Here is an 18,223-nt window from a genome sequence, read left to right on the forward strand (position 1 = left end):
GTTTTGGGAGGTTCTTTGAGTGTTTCTCTGAATAATCTTTTTTTCCCCTGTACTGCAAATTTTTACAGCATAACTGTTGAACTTGTTATATTTAGGCCAGCATTAATGTCTGAATCTGCTCTGATTTAATTTGGTTTTGTAATGTTGAGACCCCACTGACGTCCCTTGGGTTCCTACCAACATCTTGGTGTAAGATCTCAAGGTCTGTTCTGGGATGTTTAAGGTTTTTTCAGATTCCACAAGATGATTCTGACAACAGTCGATGAGAAATTATGCTTAGACCTTTTCGGCAGTGCTTTCAGGTTAAATGTCAGTCAGTTGCTGCGTGTTTTGAGAAATCCTGGAGGTGGAGTTACTGCTGCAAACATTTTGTGTCTGCTTTATACATAGCTAGGGGGGTGTGGAGTCTGCACAGTTCCCTGAGTTTTTGTTGGGAGCTGCTGGTAATCTGTAAACTTTGGGACAGGTTATGGACTTGCAGTGATGAGCTGTGCTTTGGACACCTCTGGGTTTTCCCCCCCCCACTTTTTTCCCAACTCCCAGGGTGAAACCAAAGTCCTGAAGCTGAAGAACCTGCGGCCCCAGGATTATGCCAGCTACACGTGCCAGGTGTCCGTCCGCAACGTCTGCAGCATTCCTGACAAATCCATCACCTTCCAGCTCACAAACACCACAGGTAAGAGAGGACGCAGAGGGTCCCCGCAGCCCTCCAACCTCTCACCGTCTAAACAGCCATTACCCCTCCAAGAGGGTGACACGCAGAGAGTGGCCCCGGTCCAGGGCCTCCAGCACCTCACGTCCACATACACGGCTGCTGGGATTGCAAATCCTTCACGCAGCAGTTTTGTGGCCAGGGGTGCTCTAATTTCATGTCGCTCTGTGTGTAGCCGCTGCCTTGGCCAGGCCTGCCATGAGATCATTAAAGCAGACTACGTGTAGGTGTTGAGGCACTATGTAGTTTTTAATCCAGACACTGTCTTATTTATTTATAATTCTAAGTGACTTTAAAAATAGATTCGCCACAGTCTAGAGCCGGGCAGATGCTGCAGCAGTTCTTACGAATAATTCATTCGTGTGTGACTCTGGCCTGGTTTGCCAGGCTGTGCTCTCAGCACCTCCCAGCTGACGGGCACCGCTGGTGCCGACATTTGTGGAAAGCAAATATCTCCGGTGCCTTCCCTATAAATAAATTTTTATTCATACTGGCAGCGCGTGAGTGCACCTCCAGTTGCGAACAGAATCAGTTTGGTGCCTCTTGCTTGACCTGCCATAACTGACTGATAACGGAGTATCATGTACCAAATACTTGCAAGGACCTGATTGCAACCTGTCCATTAAGGAAAAAAAAACAAACAAAAAAAACCCTAACCCCAAACCCCCCCAAAACCCCGCACCCACAAAAACCTCCCACCCACAAAGCCCGCACATGTGTTGAAAATTTTCAAATAATAAGTAAATGTCAGGAAATTGCTTCCAGCCCTGGAGTATTCCATGATCAGAAAGAAAGGCATTGTAGTTGTTTGAATTATTCACCTCTCTAATGTAACACAAAGCAGTTTGTATCCCTTGTGTCATCTTTGTGCAGTGGAAACAGAACTCTTTTGATGTTGCCAACTGTTGATGGGGTATTGTTGATACTGTATAAATTATGTTTATTGATCTGACTTGAGCCCAAGGTGCTGAGCAATAGTTGCATCATTTTATGTGGAAAGAAGAAAAATAACGAGCTTAAGAAAGTGAACTATAGCTAACGTCAGAAGAAAATATTCTCTATATAGTAAGATCTCTGAACATGTCTTGAGCAACTCACACCACTGCCTGAGTTTATCTCAGGATGAGACTGTAGCAAATGCTGGAATATTCCCTTTAAAAATTTACCTTGTGCTCATGATGAAGAAAGGGATTTCATACAGCTCTTCTTCCCTGTTGTGTCTTTATCTTTGAAGAGTTAGAAAATCAAATTTCTCTTCATGTCCGCTCCCCCCTGCCAGCCCAAGCACAGGTAAACTACCCTTCATTTCGGTCCAGCCCCTTTACTGGGTGAACAGGGAAAATGTATTTTCAGGTCATAGCCGGATCAGAAGCCATGATACGGCTGAATTTACACCAACTTCAGCTCTGAATTTGGTCCATGTAGCACATACATCTAGTTCTTTTTTCTTGTTGTTTAGCTATAGATGCATATTTATAAATGGTTACAGTGGAGCCTGACACCACAAGCTCAAAGGGGCCATGGAAAACGTGTTCCTAGAAAATTGCATTAAAAGCTGGAGGTGAAAATGAAGCTGGCATTGTGCTGTGAGCAGGGTTTGTGTTAAATAATATTTCATGTTAAATATACTCGTGTTATCTGGCTTACTTGCCTGGTAGGTAGCATTGTGCATAGATGAGAAAATATTTAAAGAAAAATCTTTAATTCTCTCCTTTTTTGTATAGGTCTTTTCTTTCCCTCTTACGCTTGTGCTTTAGCAACCTCCGTAGCCTTGGCTGTGCCCAGAATCCTGAGCAGCTTCACTCAGGATGCCTTCGCCTTTGCAACCAAGGAGGGCCCAAAGGGTGCTGAGGTGCATGGGAATAGGTCTCTTCAATATTTATAGACCCAGCTACTACAGACCTTGAGGGGAATTGGTGGGTCAGGTGATGTCAGGCCAAGGGAATCTTCTCTTCCCAGTTCATTTGTTGTTCCTCAGCTGGTTCACTTTGGCTCCTCTGGTAGTGGCCTTTGGGCAGGTCATAGTCTCCAGCAAGGAGATGTGCTCCTGCCCAGCTCTGCGTCAGCAGCTTCGCCCTTGCAGCAGGGGATGGGTTCTCAGTCTGTAGCATTAATGGGAAGGAGGTTTCCCCTGTTCCTCCTCTGTCCTGCTGCTGTTGTATGGCTCTAGACCAGCAGGTTGGGTCTGCAGAGCCACAGGACCAGCTCACCACCCGGCTGTCACCACCTGCTCCAGCAGGGTCAGGCTGACGTTTTCCCCTTCCTCAATTTCTGCAAAATTAAGCAGCCCAGCTGGTTAATTCTCCTGCAGTTTTACTGCAGCAAATTGGACTTCAAAGGGAATTGAAAGCGACTCTTTGTTTTTAATGGTCCCCTTGCTGCTCGGCAGACTCCGCCAGCAGGTTTCTGAGCCAAGAACAAAAGGAATTGCCACAGGTTACAAATAAATGAGATTCATCTCCTGCATAACAATGTCTGCAGACTGTTAACCCCTGTCGGCTGACAGGAGTGGGAGTGGGAGCCCGCGCAGGCTGCCACAGCCGGGGCTCTGTTTTGGGGCACATCGTGGGAACTCGCTGCCTGGAGCTGTGCGGGTGGCAGCTTCGCAGTTTCCCTGCCTTCCCTCTTGCGTGCACGCACACGCAACCTGCCCTGAGGCAGTGCTTCCACCAGCATCTCGCTTTTTCCCCCGCCGCGTTGCCTTGCCCGGAACGTGACACTGCTGGCCGAGGTGATTGTTGTGCAGATATGTGCACATCAAACACCTCAAGATCCCAAACTCTTAACCAGAGCCTGCAGGACCTCTGGTTTGTGCTCCCCAATGCTGACATCTTCTTTCTGGGTACAAGCTGGTCTCAGCCTTTCTCTGGCTATGACAGATGGAGATTCCCAGGCAAGATGCTGCATCTGCCAGCTTGTCTGTGTCGTGTGAACATGGGACCAGTTCAATGTCAGAGGGCAGGAACAGGTACTTGGTATCAGCTACGCTCATCTGACAGCCTGTAAGTGACAGGAATGTGTCCTGCCTGACCACCGGGAGTTGAGCTATTGCATTCCTGGGCTTCAGTGACCCTCATGACAGCACCTGGAGCTTGGAGAGGACATACAAATCCTTCCTTTGCCGATTAGCACGCATTAACCCTTGCACAATCTTTCCAAGACTCCAGCAAAGAGACCTGTCAAAGGCTCTGAGTGCAGGCTGTGGCCTCCCAAAATTCAAGGACTCCAACCACTGGCCTCAAAATGACCAGCGCGGGTGCCAGAGGAGCCACCTTCTTCCTTAGGCACAGCTGGCCACCTCTGGCAGAAATAGCATGCCCCGTGGCCAGGGAGAGGACATTTGATTCAGTGCACCAAAGCAATATCCCAGCATGGCAGTTGTTTCGCTGCTAAATGATGGCGCCAGCGCTGAGGGGAGAGCAGTCCTCCTCGCCGTGTTTGTATGGGCTGTAATTCAGAGATCCAACACAAATCCAGCACAGCTCATTAACGCAGGGTCCAGGGAGAGAAGAGGCAGAAATAATGATGCTGTTAAATCAGGCTTCATGAATATGGAACAATGTCTTATTTTGCATTATTATGGCTGTTACTTAAAACATACTCCCCGTCTCTGTGCTGGGGACTGCTGCGTTCTCAGCTCTGTCTGGATGGAGCCAGTGGTGGTGCTGACAAGGGCTTTTAAAAGGCTTTTCGTGGGATGAAATAGAGAATATAAAGGGAAGGGGTTTTTTGATCAGTTCGTGGAGGGGGATGTAGTGAGAAGGGTGCGCAAGTAAAATAAACCAAAACAGGTACTAGGGTATTCAAAGGAGAAGTTGTCTAGACATTTTGAATCAGTCCCAGTTGTTCAGTTGTGCATGAAAGACAATCCCTGTGACCTGGTCAATAGCTCCCCAGTCTATGGAGAAGCGTATTTGACACCCGTGGAGGTGAAGGAGATTAAGAGCGGGTGCAGAGCTGCCGTTCATGATCTGTTATGGTGCAGAGAGGTCCTGGTCCTCTGTGTCAGGCTCTGAGCTGGAAGGGCCAACTGCCAGGCAAAGGCTTTGCCTCTCAAAGACATCTGGTTGGGTGTGAGAGATGGAGAGGCATATTATGGGATAGCTGAGGTCCTTTTTTTAATGGTAGACCTTCCCCAAAACTCCTTCTTGGGATGGCAACTCTGTATGGGAGGAGTGGTTTTATGCCAAGTGTCCTCAAACACAAACAGCTGTTGGGTTCAAGCACGGTCCTCTAAGTCTGTCCTTGCTCCTTCGCCTCTCCATCAGGGTGGAGCTCTGGTGGTCAGGCAGGAGGAGCAGGCTGTGACTGAGCATGCACCTGGTGTTTTGCCTGACCTTCCCTTGAGATTGTGAGAACCAGCCAGCAAACACTGACATCCGTGAGCTTCCCAGCATGCTTTTGATTGGGTCCTGAGATGCTAAGCTCAGTCCATGGTTGCAACTTGCCATGCTTTATGACAACATATCTCTTGTTCTCCTGCCTTTGGTTTTGTTTTTTTTTTTCCTTTCTTTCTCAGGGCTTAGTCCAGTGTGCTGCTTCTGTCCGAGACATAAGCAGACTAACCGCGATTCGTACAATAGCGTTGCAGCAAAGGAGATACAGGTGCTCTAGTAAGAGCTACCAGTTGCACTTTTTCTTCAGTGATTCTTCTGCAGGGCCTGTCTAGAGTCAGAGGAGTTATATATAGGGAGAACAGAAGGCACTGTGGTGTCTGCAGGGGAGTGGGTTGGGTGCAGTGTACGTAATGCAGGGACGCAGAAGCTTTCCATTGCCCTTCTGCCTTGCTGCAGTTGTTTGCATCAGGAGTCAGGAGGCCTCTAGTCTTGGGTGTTCCAATGCCAACTTTTGTTTGGTTGCTGCTCCGACCTGGGCAAAGGGACTTCATCAGGCTTTTTTTCTGACCTGAGTCCTAAGTCTAGGGAACCTGCACTAAACACTGCTAAGTCATACCTAGCTTGTGCCCCAGCCGTAAGCACTAGTGGTGAAGTGTTTTAGGTATGACCTCCATTCTGGGGCAGTGTAAGGTCTTGCCTGCAGTGATTCCTAGCCATGACAGAGCAAGGTGCTCTAACTCAAAGACATGGTAATGATAATGCTTTAAGTTCACAAACAGCTTGTATTTGTAATGAATTCATGCATCCCTCTAGCTCTCCCTACTCATAGAATCATAGAATTGTTAGGGTTGGAAGGGACCTTAAAGATCATCTAGTTTCAACCCCCCTGCCATGGGCAGGGACACCTCCCACTAGATCAGGTTGCCCAGAGCCCCATCCAGCCTGGCCTTGAACACCTTCATGGATGGGGCTTCCACCACCTCTCTGGGCAACCTGTTCCAGTGTCTCACCACCCTCATGGTGAAGAACTTCTTCCTAAAGTCCAGTCTGAATCGTCCCATCTCTAGTATTAATCCATTCCCTGTAGTCCTACCATTACCCGACACCCTAAAAAGTCCCTCACCAGCTTTCTTGTAGATACTGATAGATACCCCCTTAAGATACTGGTAGGCCACTGTAAGGTCTCCTCATATCTTCAAGAACAAATCCCAAAAAGTATGAAGCTGTGCACAGGGAAGTGGGTGGTGGGTCTTTTTCAAGCTCTGAAGTGTTCCTCTTTGTACTCTTCCAGCCCCACCTGCTCTGAAGCTGTCTGTCAATGAGACACTGGTGGTCAACCCTGGTGACAACATCACTATGCAGTGCTCTCTGACGGGTGGTGACCCGCAGCCAGAGGTGGTTTGGTCTCACTCTCCTGGCCCAATGCCTCCCAACAGCCTCGTGCAAGGAGGCAACCTCACTATCTGGAGGATCCGTGTGGAAGACTCGGGCTACTACAATTGCACGGCCATCAACAACGTGGGGAACCCAGCAAAGAAGACAGTGAACCTGCTGGTGCGGTGTAAGTTGCTCTCTTTCTCAGAGGATGGGTTTTCAGGGTGGAGAGGCTAGATTTGCACTCCTCCTGGCTGTTTTTGTTCAGCTGAGGGTGAATATGGTACTTAGCAGAGACGAATATTTTGAAGAAGCTGTTGTGCAAGCTTCTTTGCTCCCAGAGCAGCCCGCCATGCTAGCACTGCTTGCAGCCTCATCCTGGGCTGCAGCACTTTCCTCGGCTAGAGAATGATCCCAGACTGCGAGATGTGAGGCCCTGGGGATCTATTGTGGGAAAATAACTGGAGGAGGTCTTGAGGCAGATTTTGCATGGAGATGTTGCCTTCCTGAGGAGCAAAGAGCTATTGTCCTATCCCATGCAAGACACTTTGCTGTCCCTAACCAGTTTTGCACTTGTATTCATTCCAGCCATGAAGAATGCCACATTCCAAATCACCCCTGATGTGATCAAAGAGAGCGAGACCATCCAGTTAGGGCAGGACTTGAAGCTTTCGTGCCATGTGGATGCTGTCCCCCAGGAGAAGGTTGTCTATTCCTGGTACAAGAACGGGAAACCAGCCAGGTTCTCAGACCGGTTGCTCATCACCAGGAATGACCCCGAGCTCCCACCTGTGACCTGCAGCTTGGAGATTATTGACCTGAGGTTCAGTGACTACGGCACCTACCTATGCGTGGCCACCTTCCAGGGAGCACCCATTCCTGACCTCAGTGTGGAGGTGAACATCTCCTCAGAGACAGGTGAGCCTTTCTGTGGCAGCTGGGGACCTCAGGAGAGTGGTGGGCTTCACTAGCTGCTCCCCACCACCATCCCTCTGTCTTTTTTGAAGGACCTCACATGAGTGTCTTGAATCCCAGTGGGAAAAAGTATCACATCCTCAGGCAAGGATTTGGCTGAGACTGGAGATGGGTAATAGACAGAGATCCTCTGCCAGATGTGTTGTGCACCAAGCAGATCTTCCTTTATGTTTTTTCCCTATGAAAAAGTCCAAAGTGCAGTCCAGTGAAAGCTACAGAGACAGGTTTAGTGTGGTTGCTCCAAGAAGCCTCCAAATTGTGAAGGAAGAAAGAAGGGGTGGTGTTTCACCCAATTTCAAGCATTCCTTTGCTTAGAAGGGAGTAAAGGAGAAAGAAAGCTGCTTTTTCCTCTCTTTGGCATTGCTTGTGAGGAACGTCCCTTTCTTCAAAGCTGTGGCTAGGAGATTGGTATCATCTGTCATAGCAAATTGTGTGAAGAGCTTTAATGTTTACTGGATTGCAATTGCAATTTGTCTTGGGCACTCTCTGTAGGAGTCCAAGTCTTCTAAATGCCTCCCCGCTTTAAAATCAGGGTCAAAGCTTCACCCCATGGCTTGGTGAGGACATGACTAATCGGAAAGTGTGTTTGTCAGTCACCTTGGTGACAGAAATACAGGGTCTCAGGGCTGCCTTTTTGCTTCTGGGGAAGCGGTGGGTCCAGCTCTGCTCTCTGTTACATCCATGTCATCTTCCTGCCTTTCCAGGACCTTGAGGGTACGGCACAAAGCAGCATTGGTCTGTGAATCTTATGAGGACTCCTGAGGGGGCCAGCTGCCCACAGATTTTGTCCAGAACCTTCATGGAAAGTTTCTTCTCAGTCCCTGGTTGTGCTGGATCCATTGGTCAGGCTGATCCCAGTCTTGATTCTGGACATTGCTTGCTTCAGCTCCCCAGCAAAAGGTGGTGTGACTGCTTTTGATGCTTTGGGAAGACCCTGTCTCCTAGCAGCAGTGCTGGGGCCAGACTGCTCCCAATGGGACTGTGCCCAGTGCTCCTTAGCAGTCTGAAGGCCAAGCCCTGACCATGCCATGGGCCTACTAAGCACCAAAGGGCGGTGCTTCCCTTCTGCTGGCAGCCCTGGCAAGTAGGACTCTTTCTGTACCAGCAGACACCATCCCCATTGTACCAGCAGGGAATAAAACCTGGGGAACCCCCCAGTCCTGGTGCAGAGCCATCTCTCCTGACCTTATGTGACTGCTGCCGCCAAGAGCAATCCTTTTTGCCCAAGATCACTAGATGGCAGAATGCATTTGTGTTTAAGACTGCAAGGGGAGGAAGCAGACAAGGGCTGGGAGACCCTGGATGATCCCGCCAAAAGGCTGGGCGGTGTCTGTTGGTGCAGGTGTCGGTCCAGGTGCCAGCCGGCTGCTCCTTCAAAGGAGGTGTCTGCAGTGGCAGGTTGCCCTGTGCTGTGGCCTGGAGGGTGAGCCCCACAGGCTCATGTGGATGCCGCTGATGGGGAAGGACAGGAGGGCAGCCTGGGGCATTTTGACGCCTCTCTCTGGCACCCTCGGCCACCAGGACCACTTTGTGACCCAGGGAATGAAAACGGCCATCCCCTCTGGAGCAGCTCTTCATGCAGCAGCTGAGGCTGTCCAGCGTGCGGCATCCCCGTGAACAGACATGAGCCTCCTCTGACATATGGTTCCTGTATGAAAACCCAGCGAGTTTTCCCCAGACCACGGAATCAGAGCAGGAGGGCTATAGCGGTGACTCCATGTTTCCCTGCTGAGCAAAGCCTGAGCTCGCCAAGGTGGCTGCCTCCACTGAGCAGCCCTGAGAAGACAGCTTTCATTTAAAAAAAAAAAATAAAAAATCTTCAAATACAATTTACAGATTTTCCCCATGGAGAAAATTGCCTCTCACCGAGTGAGCAGCTGCTGGCGGTGCTGGGTGCCGAGAGTTGCTGTCGTCCCTTCGCGCTGTGCGGGACAGGGTGTGATGAGATTCCCCAGCCCACAGGAGATCTGCAAATTGAAAATGTGTCCTCCGTGTTGCGTAGGGAGGTCACTGCAGAGGGAGACTGGGCTGAAGCCATCCTAAATTTGCTCTTAAAGCAGCTGTGGGCTGGAACGTGTGCAATTACTGTAGCACACTCTCCTTTGCTGGAGTTGAATTGAGCTAACATTGGTCACGCCATCTTGTTACAGCCTCTGTAGTTCTAAACTTTGATTTAAATGGAAATAAAGTACGTGGCTCTTACAGTTATGGAAGTGTCAATCCAAGTGTCGCCACTGTCAACAGGAAGGGCTGAAAGAGGAACTTTCAGAAAATGATTATGGCCCTATTTACCTCAGTTGAACTGTTAACTCTGAGGCCTAATACAAATAAAATGCCAATATTACATGGGGTTTAGCACCAACATCCCCTTCCTCGGTTCTTGGTGGAGTTGGGGACGTGAACAACAAACCTCTTCCCACCAACGCTTCTGCACCCTTTAGCTGCTGTCATTGGGTTTCTTTTGAGCTTTGTTTATCAGCAAAGTTTTGCTTGTCAGTTGATAGCTGGATATTTCTTGAGCATTGCTGTGCCGCCAGCTCTAGCCCCAGCTCGGTAGCAGTTCTGCCGAGGAGAAGCCTGGCCTGGAAGGCATGCCAGAAGTGATCTGTGCTGGGACCCATCTCTTGCTCGAGCAAGCCAGAGATTACTAGTGCACTGGGAATCTCAATGTAAAGAAAGCAAAGGCATGTAACAGAGCTGGCTCCTTGCTGTGGTTTAGAAGTGAACAGGGATCCTGGATATCTGATAAAGATGGAGATGCAATCTACAAGCACTAATCCTTGAAGTCTTAGTTTCAGTCTGACCTGGAAAAGGGAACAAGATACCTTGGCAGATACGATTTCTATTTCTTGGCCAAAAGACTGCAGTTCCATTTGGGAAATTCACTTATCACAAGCAGAGAAGCAGATCAAAGAGGCTTTTGCCTTTGGGTTCCTCTGTGTTAGCCCTGCTGCTGGGCAGCATTTTGGAACCAGTGGAGTGGGAGCTGGGAAAATGTCCCGATACAGCTAGTATTTGCCATTGGCATTGGGATACATTGTTGGATCTTCCTTGACACCCTGTGGCTCCAGACCATGTAGGATGACTTACATGGGCAGTGTTTTCCTATAGGGGTTGCATTGTGTCAAGTGGAAACCTTTGGAGTTCAGGGCTGTTGGTCTGACTTGAACACAAGCGTCTCAAGCATATTCCTTGCTTGCTGGAAACTTGCTGTAAAACGATCCCCTTCTTGTCTCCTTTGTAGTGCCACCAACCATCAGTGTCCCTAAGGGGCAGTCCACAATCACCGTCCGAGAGGGCTCCCGGGCTGAGCTGCAGTGCGAGGTTCGAGGGAAGCCCAAGCCACCCATCATTTGGTCCCGGGTAGATAAGGAAACCCCCATGCCTTCGGGGTCAATGACGATGGAGACATACGATGGGAAGCTGCGCCTGGAGAGTGTGAGCCGAGAAATGAGCGGGACCTATAAGTGTCAGACAGCCAGGTACAACGGCTTTAACATCAGACCCCGGGAGGCCCTGGTGCAGCTCAACGTGCAGTGTGAGTACAACCATGCAGTACTGTCTGAACGCCTGTGTACACAAAAGCCTGTGGGCTAAGCAGGGCTGACACCCTCAGTGCTGCTTTCAAGCAGAGTTGACCTTTCTTACTGGGCTGAGCAGACACATCTCTTTTGTCTGGCGACCTTTGAACACTTTGTATTTCATTGGTCTGGCTCTACAAGGCCAAGGATGGGATACCCTACGGCCAGCGTGTTGCAAGTGGAAGGGAGAGGTGTTGTGTGTGCTTGTATACAACGCTTTCCATTCCCCTATCAGTGCATTAACATTAACGAATGTTAATTAGGCCATTTCCACCCCACAACTCTTTCTTCAACTTCGTTACCTCAGCTGTCATTCCTGGACATGCCTGAACCATTTTGCCTGAAAAGCAGTGCTAGGTAGACCCTAACTGGGACTGCGTAATCCCAAATGGTTTCCATGCAATAAAGCTGTGAGTAACAAAAAACTGATTCTTAGCATGAGGTGTGTGGGGTGATTTCAGCGATGGGTGGTGCTCCCAGCCCCGCTTGAAGGCAAAATCTGTGCACAGAAGTGAAAATAGAAGGAGGGATGCTGCTGGTATCCACGTTGGGTGACTGTCCTTTCCCTGCAGTGGTTTCTCCCTCCAGAGAAGTGAGTGCCTGCTGAGCTCCCATGCTGTTGAGGTGTGTTTTGACCTGCGGGGGTCTGTGCTCTCTCCTTCAAGACTTTGAATCAGGCAGGGAGAAGGCAGCTGGGTAAAATGCCTTGGTCTGCAAGGAGCCGTGACTGTAGGAGCAGCCCTCCTTGCAGGCCTCATCCCACCTGGACAGTGCGATTGCTGAACTCTCGGAGAGTCCCCTGAGCAGCATGGATCTGGCAGGTGTTGGGATGGGTTAGGGAGCAGGTTAATTTTGCACCCGGGCACGCTGCCTCTGGGCTGTGACTGACGAGCCTCCACGCACAGCACTCATTAGACATGCTGCCACACTCCTCCCAGGCTCGTTCCCCGGGAAGAAGAGAAGCGAGACCGGTGCGGATAACCTGGCTGAAGCCAACCAGACACACTGCTCACAGAGGTGAGCTGCTGGGAGCACAGCAGTAATGGAGGTGCGCGAAACCCTGCAAGCACTTCGAGTGTTCAAAGATCCCCTTTTAAAATTATGTCTGTCCCTTCGGGAACATGGCAGGAATTAAATTACACGATGGGGATGGGCAAATGTGTTCAGATTTCCATGCCGGTAAGTATGGGTGAAGGAGATTCCCTTAAGCAGGGTGGAAATGTGTATCTTGGTTTAAGCTGTTTTGGAAAGCAGGCTGGGTCAGGCATATGGGGAATGGCAGGACTTGGCAGGGAGGGTAACTCTTGTTTGCTCCAAGAACTGATGGGAGGTACAGTAAAATATGACCCTGGAGCAGCAGAACCATCAGACCTGCTGGTGTCCCCAGTTTGGTGTTGGTGTTTGAAAGCTGTGTGGCCCTCGCTGACCGGCGTTGCCCCTGCAGAGGGAGCAGCAGTGCCGAGCCTGGGATGAATTCAGGCTTACTAGGTGTTCTGGAGTGGGATCACAGCTCTGAATCTTGGGCTAGAGTGGGAGGATATGACTCCCCACACAAGAAAAATGGTAGGTACAAGCCAGAAGCTCTTCTGGGGCAGAGTCTTTGATGTGACCCTAAAGAAAGCAAAGATGTGATGAACATCTGTGTAAAGAGCAACTCAACATACTCTTCCTGTAGCTCTTCCAGAGGCCAAGAAATGCTTTATTGTGATCTCACCCAAGTAACGGTGACATGGTCCATGCAGCAGTCCACCCAAACGTCCCTTTTCCCTTCTCCGTCAGTTCTGTGTGCCCTTATCTGGAGCTGGGTGCGTACTGACTCTTTGTTGGGCTGAGCTGCCGCCTCCTGCCTGGAAACCGTGGAAGGAGCTTGTGGTGGCACTGCCTGTTCTGTGCCTGAGCAGGCAGCTTTTGTTTCAGGGCTGTCAATTTGCTCCATCCATCTGCATGAAAAACAAACTACGAAGCAAGAAAGTAGGGCAAGAATTGCCCTCATCCCCCTTATAGACGCCCCCCTTTCCCCCCGTGCGGGAAAAAAAAGACCCAAGGGAACAACACAGTCCCTGTTTATCCCTCTCCTCCTTGTTCACGCAGCTGGAAGGAGGTGGGTGCCGCGGTGGGGGCCGCTGTGGTTAATTGAAACGCTGCTCTCCGGCGTGGGTAGCTCATTAGTCCGGTGGCTTGCTCTGGAATTCTCATCTTGTCGGAAACGGGGATCGTGTGGCTCCTGCAGGCTCCGTGATGAGCACTTCCCTCGCCCCCACCCCACCCCAGCCTGCGCCTCCCAAGGGAGAGCTGCTTGGATGGGGTGTGCATCCACAGGAGCGTGTGTCCGTGTGTGTGTGTGTGTGTGTGTGTGTGTGCACGCAGGCCTGCCTGTTCACATGTCGGCGTGAGCTCCTTTTGAACTGCCTCACTCAAGGGAAGAGCGAATTCTGGGTGATAATGTGATTGTTTCTCTGATTTGCTCCAAAGCTAAAGTTGCAAAATCAATACGGCAGATCTGATTAGATGTCAGAACCTGTTTCTGTGTTTCTCTTTTCTTTTATTTTTCTCCCCTCACCCTCATGCATATAGTGCTGTATTTGTAACAAACTAGCCCAGAAATAGGGTTTGCCAACTGCACTGCAGTAGTGGAAAGAGAATAAGAAGACAAAAAGAACAAGTGGGCTGTCCAAAAAAAAAAAAACAAAGTGTTTGGGCTTTTTATTATTTTTTGTATTTTGCAAGCAGAAAAAGTTGCTCTCCCTTTATCTTATGAGCTGTAATTGTCTATCATCAGCTCTCTGACAGGCTGGATGGTCTGTTCCTTGGACTTTTTGGTCTGAACTGTAGAGCTTTGGAAGATTAATAAGTTCATGAAAGTCCTTGCAGCCTTATAGCTCTGTGGTAAGGATGAAGAAATGTTGTATACTGGTTAGAGTGAGAGACTGGGCTTGTCAGAACTCCTGGGAATCTGGCTACCGCTTGGAGTGGCAATGTCTTGTCATCTTTTCCCGTATCCTCAAAGCAGGAATAAAACTGACCCATCTCTTCAAGGATTTGTGGGGCATAATAAACATAGCGCTTTGAAATCTGAAAATAAAAATAGTAATGGAAGGGCAGAGTATTGTTGTTAATAATATCAATGCTATTGCTGATGCTGTTGTCCAGGCTTTTTTCAGGACCAAGTGCTCGCTCAAGAAAATCACAGCAGAAAAATGAATCCTCTGCAGAGGTGGGTTTCAGATCAGGGCTGGGTTACCCTGTGTAGGTGAGATAGTGTAAGGCTGCAAAACACACACTGGGCTTGCAAATGTGCAGCACTCTGGGTTTTGGAATACGAAGTGTTATTTGAGCCAATATGTGCGAAAAGACGAAAGAAAGAGTGTATGTGTGGATCAGTGAAAAGGATGCTACCTAGATACAAATTTAGGAAGTACGTAATAACAAATTGCAAATTAGATATTAGCCATGTATCCTAAAAGCCTGGTCAAAATAGCATCTCCATGAATTACAAAGATTAGTAGTGTCTCTAAACTCTAGCTGTTGCTAGAACTGGACTTTGAGATGACTGTCTTATCACAGTGAATAATAATATTTGCTCTGCTAGAGCCTGATATAACAGCGTGGTGTAAATTGCAATCCTAGTACATTATCCTGCTTGAATGATATGGTGTCAGCTCTGATGCTTTGTCAGTCCCGAACAGCATGTCATAAACTACTGGAGAGCTGGAAGTCCGGCTCAGCCCTGCGCTCCTCATCACACCTGGTCCTTGATACATCTACTCTAGTATTACCCATAGATAGGTTTATGCTCCGTCACACACTTGCTGCTTGCTGTCTCAGGCCCTTGTTTGGTCACCTAAATGGGTTCTCCCTCTTTGGATCACCACCAAAGCCTGGTAGCAGAGCACCCGTCTCCTCTGTTGAGAGATGTTAACGAGTTCACCAAATTCTGATGATTGGATAAGCAGACTTTTGCTGCTGCCATTTTTGTCTTTGGCAGAAGTCTTGGTGTCTCTGAGTGCTCAGAGAAAGACGGGAAGAAGGAAGAGGAGAAACTTACATAGGGCTGACCTTGTTTCGGGTAGTCAAGACTGAAAGATGATCCTGTTTCTCACCCTTGGGTCACAGAGCAGGTGAGATCTTGGCAGGAAGAAAGACTAGAAAAGGAATTAACCTGAGTGTCTCCTTCCCTGGAATAACATGGTCTGCGAATTTGGCCCCTTCTGGATCCAAAATAATAGTCCACAGTCATTTGGGATTGATCTCCAAAGGATTATGCTTATTGCCCTTAGGTAGAGTTTTGCCACATTAAGCAGCAGGTGAATTATTGTGGTTTATCTTCAAAGCATAGCGAACATCAGGTGTAATCAAGAAAGCAGACTGACATTCTCTTTGGAGGTGCAGTTATCGCGGTTAACAGGACTTCAGGTGCAATTGCATGGTCCTAGACATAGACATTGCCATAGGGCTGGTGACCAGCAGGTCTGGCTCTGCCCTGACCTGGAAGGCAGCCAGAATACGTCCTGCTGGGACATCTGTTGCCCTTGTCACTTAAACTAATGTTCAGGTGGGCACAGATACATTTTCCTGTTCAAGCTCATGCGCGGGCAAACGTTATTCCTGGTCACACGCTGTTGACTCATTCCTCCTTAAAATCCTGCTGAACCCATCGGCAATGCTGTACATCAGGCGGGCAGTAGTCAGCATCAATTTCCTCTGTTATCTATGCAGCAAATAGAAGAGTAGGGAAGAGAGGAGGGGGTGGTACTGTAAATAAGTAAAAAGCATTGCTGGATCCACAGAACTGGAAATGGAAATGCGTTAACCTGTTTCGATCAGCTCTTGAAGCCATCGCTCAATGTCAGTGCTCTTTGCTGGTGTCCTGCTCCCTCTGAAACATAAGCTTCGATATTAACTGCTCCATTAAAAGCGCTCTTGAGACATGCTTCTGGCATGGAGATGTTTCTTGAGAGTGGCTGGGACGGGGCTTTTGGCTTCTGGGAACTCCTTGCAGTTCTCCCTGCCTATGTGAAAGGAGTCTAAGAGAAATGAGACTGTCTGTGGCCAGAGCTGACCCATATCTGTGGCTGAGCAGGCTTATCTATCTTCCAGCTTGGACATGTGAGCTGGAGTATGGAGCCATCTGCTAAGAGTTTTAGACTTGGCTGGTTTCATTTCTGAGTATATTTATTATTAGTTACTGGTTTAATATTTTTTTTCTTTTTTATTTTCATCAGCGCAGTCCGTCCTGACACCCTCCTCCAAGCTGAGGAGTGCAGTTCAGGATCTAACCTGGGGGCAGAAGGTGATTTATTTATTTTATTTTTTTCTGCCCTTGCAGTGGCGGGGGCTTTCCTGCCCTTCCATTCATGCTTCAGTATCATTGTTCTACATGGTACAGGTCTTGTTCCCAAAAGAGGGAAACACCAGGCTCTCATACCAACCAGAGCTCTGGGATGCTCTAATTCACTTTAAACTGTCAGAGGCTTATGAATGAACTGATGTTCTGGGGAAGTTGTTTCGCTATTCAAAGCCACAGGAGAAATGTGCCTTCTGCAAGTTTAGTGTTTGCAAACCTGGAGACTTTCATTAGTGAAAGGAAGAAAACCATTTGTAGAAAACCATTTGTAGTCATGGGCATGACCTCGAACCAGTAGTCTGAACAAAGCCTGACCCCGTCTCTGGTCCCACTTTGATGGGAATCCTCCCTGTTTATCCCCTAATTTGTCCTGTGGAGGTTTGTGTGACTGCACTGAAAGCATGCACATTCTTTCTGTGTTTCTGCCAATACACAGAACCCCCCACTCACCCCGTTAAGAGCAGAGAGTTTTGTTCCTGATGGTCAACACGCTTTCCGCCAGTGCTACTGCGGCTGGGATTAAGTTGCTTAGAGCTTGTGTTTGTGCACATAGCCCTGTCCTCGGCAATGCGGCGTTAGGATTGCTCGCGCTGCTTCCCGGTGCCTGGGCCGCTAACAGCTAATTAGAATTGTCAGTCTAAGGACAGGCTGGAGGAGGAATCAGTTTTACTCATTCACGGCTGTGAACCCAAATGGCCATGGTTCAGAGCACAGTAACAACCACAGAGGCTTGGCTGGCCTCTGATTTGCTTTGACAATTACCATCTATTGGTCCTGGGGCCTGGCAGACGGAGGCAGTGGCAGCACTTACATCGCTTTCGGATTGGGTCTTCAGATGGGGTTGTACCTAATGCGTCTGAAAAGAGGATGGCTCCTGTTCGTCTAGGACTTGGTGGCCCTACCCTCCTGCCAGTCTCATGGCATCGAGGGGCAGGTAGTCTGACAGGATGCTAAAACCTTCTTCTTTGTGACCACCTTAAAGACCACCAGTCTTTATGTTTGCAGAGCAAAGCCCCGGGGCTCTCAGTGCGGCTTTCTTGTAGTGTTTGGTGCACATAGCTTTGGAGGACAATGTCTTTCACAGGGTAAAGCAGTTCTATGAATTTTGACCGGCCTGAATTTTTCCCCTCAGTGTGTAGTGATTAGGACTTGCTCTGCAGGACCCTGGTCTCTTCTCTGCTTCCTACCTTGTGGGGAAGGTTCCCACATGCTGCCATTCACCGAGATTTTCTTGGGAAGTCCCCCTTGCGCCCTGAGAGCTTTTCCGGTTTACCTCTTTGATTGAAATTGGTCTGACAGAACATGCCTGCACGCTGTGGTGGCCAGGAGATATGGGAGACTTGAGACATAAAGCAAAAGGCCCAGATGGCAGGGAGAATTCACCGGAGCAGTGGAGGCTGGGGAGCAGATTTTGCAAAGGTGGCATGTTCAGTCTGTGGCACCACACATCGGATGCAAAGTACCGGGAGGCCTCCTCGCTGTGCCCTGAGTAAATACCCGTGGAAGAAGAGAGGATGATACCCAGATACGTGTGTCAGGAAGGTAGAAGCTCTCCTTAAGGAGGGGACCTGGGGCTGCTACGTGAGATTGCAGCCTGCCTGCGCTGCTCTTCAGGCTTTGCGCGGCTCATTCCTCATCTCTAAACACCTCTGTGGTTGCAATGATAGGCTGAGTAAAAGCTTGTGTGAGAGCTCCTCGCCTAGAGAGATGAATTTGTTTGTTCAGAGAGAACTGGTTTAAATCAGCTAATCCATTTCTCAGATATTGTTGGGAGAAACAAATACATTTTCCATAAGCTGCCATTATCCTGTTTTTTGGCCAGACTCTTCAGGAAGAGCGACTTAATTTTATCGAGAGAGAGAGACATCCAGGCTATACAATTTTGTCAGGAAAGGAGAGA

At 48.9% G+C, this 18,223-nt stretch overlaps 1 protein-coding gene across 4 annotated transcripts in view; it reads left to right on the forward strand.

Moving 5' to 3' along the window:
- MDGA1 (MAM domain containing glycosylphosphatidylinositol anchor 1) overlaps positions 1–18,223 on the forward strand; it is a 156,150-nt gene that overhangs the window by 61,292 nt on the left and 76,635 nt on the right. For all 4 annotated transcript variants that reach the window (XM_063328698.1, XM_063328697.1, XM_063328699.1 and 1 more), the window contains 4 exons: positions 544–676; positions 6,341–6,610; positions 7,012–7,341; positions 10,643–10,936. In XM_063328698.1, coding sequence (XP_063184768.1) covers positions 544–676; positions 6,341–6,610; positions 7,012–7,341; positions 10,643–10,936 — 1,027 coding nt within the window. The remainder of the gene's footprint in view (positions 1–543; positions 677–6,340; positions 6,611–7,011; positions 7,342–10,642; positions 10,937–18,223) is intronic.

This window comes from Chroicocephalus ridibundus, chromosome 3 (genome assembly GCF_963924245.1).
Source record: "Chroicocephalus ridibundus chromosome 3, bChrRid1.1, whole genome shotgun sequence".
NCBI classification, from domain to species: Eukaryota; Metazoa; Chordata; class Aves; order Charadriiformes; family Laridae; genus Chroicocephalus; species Chroicocephalus ridibundus.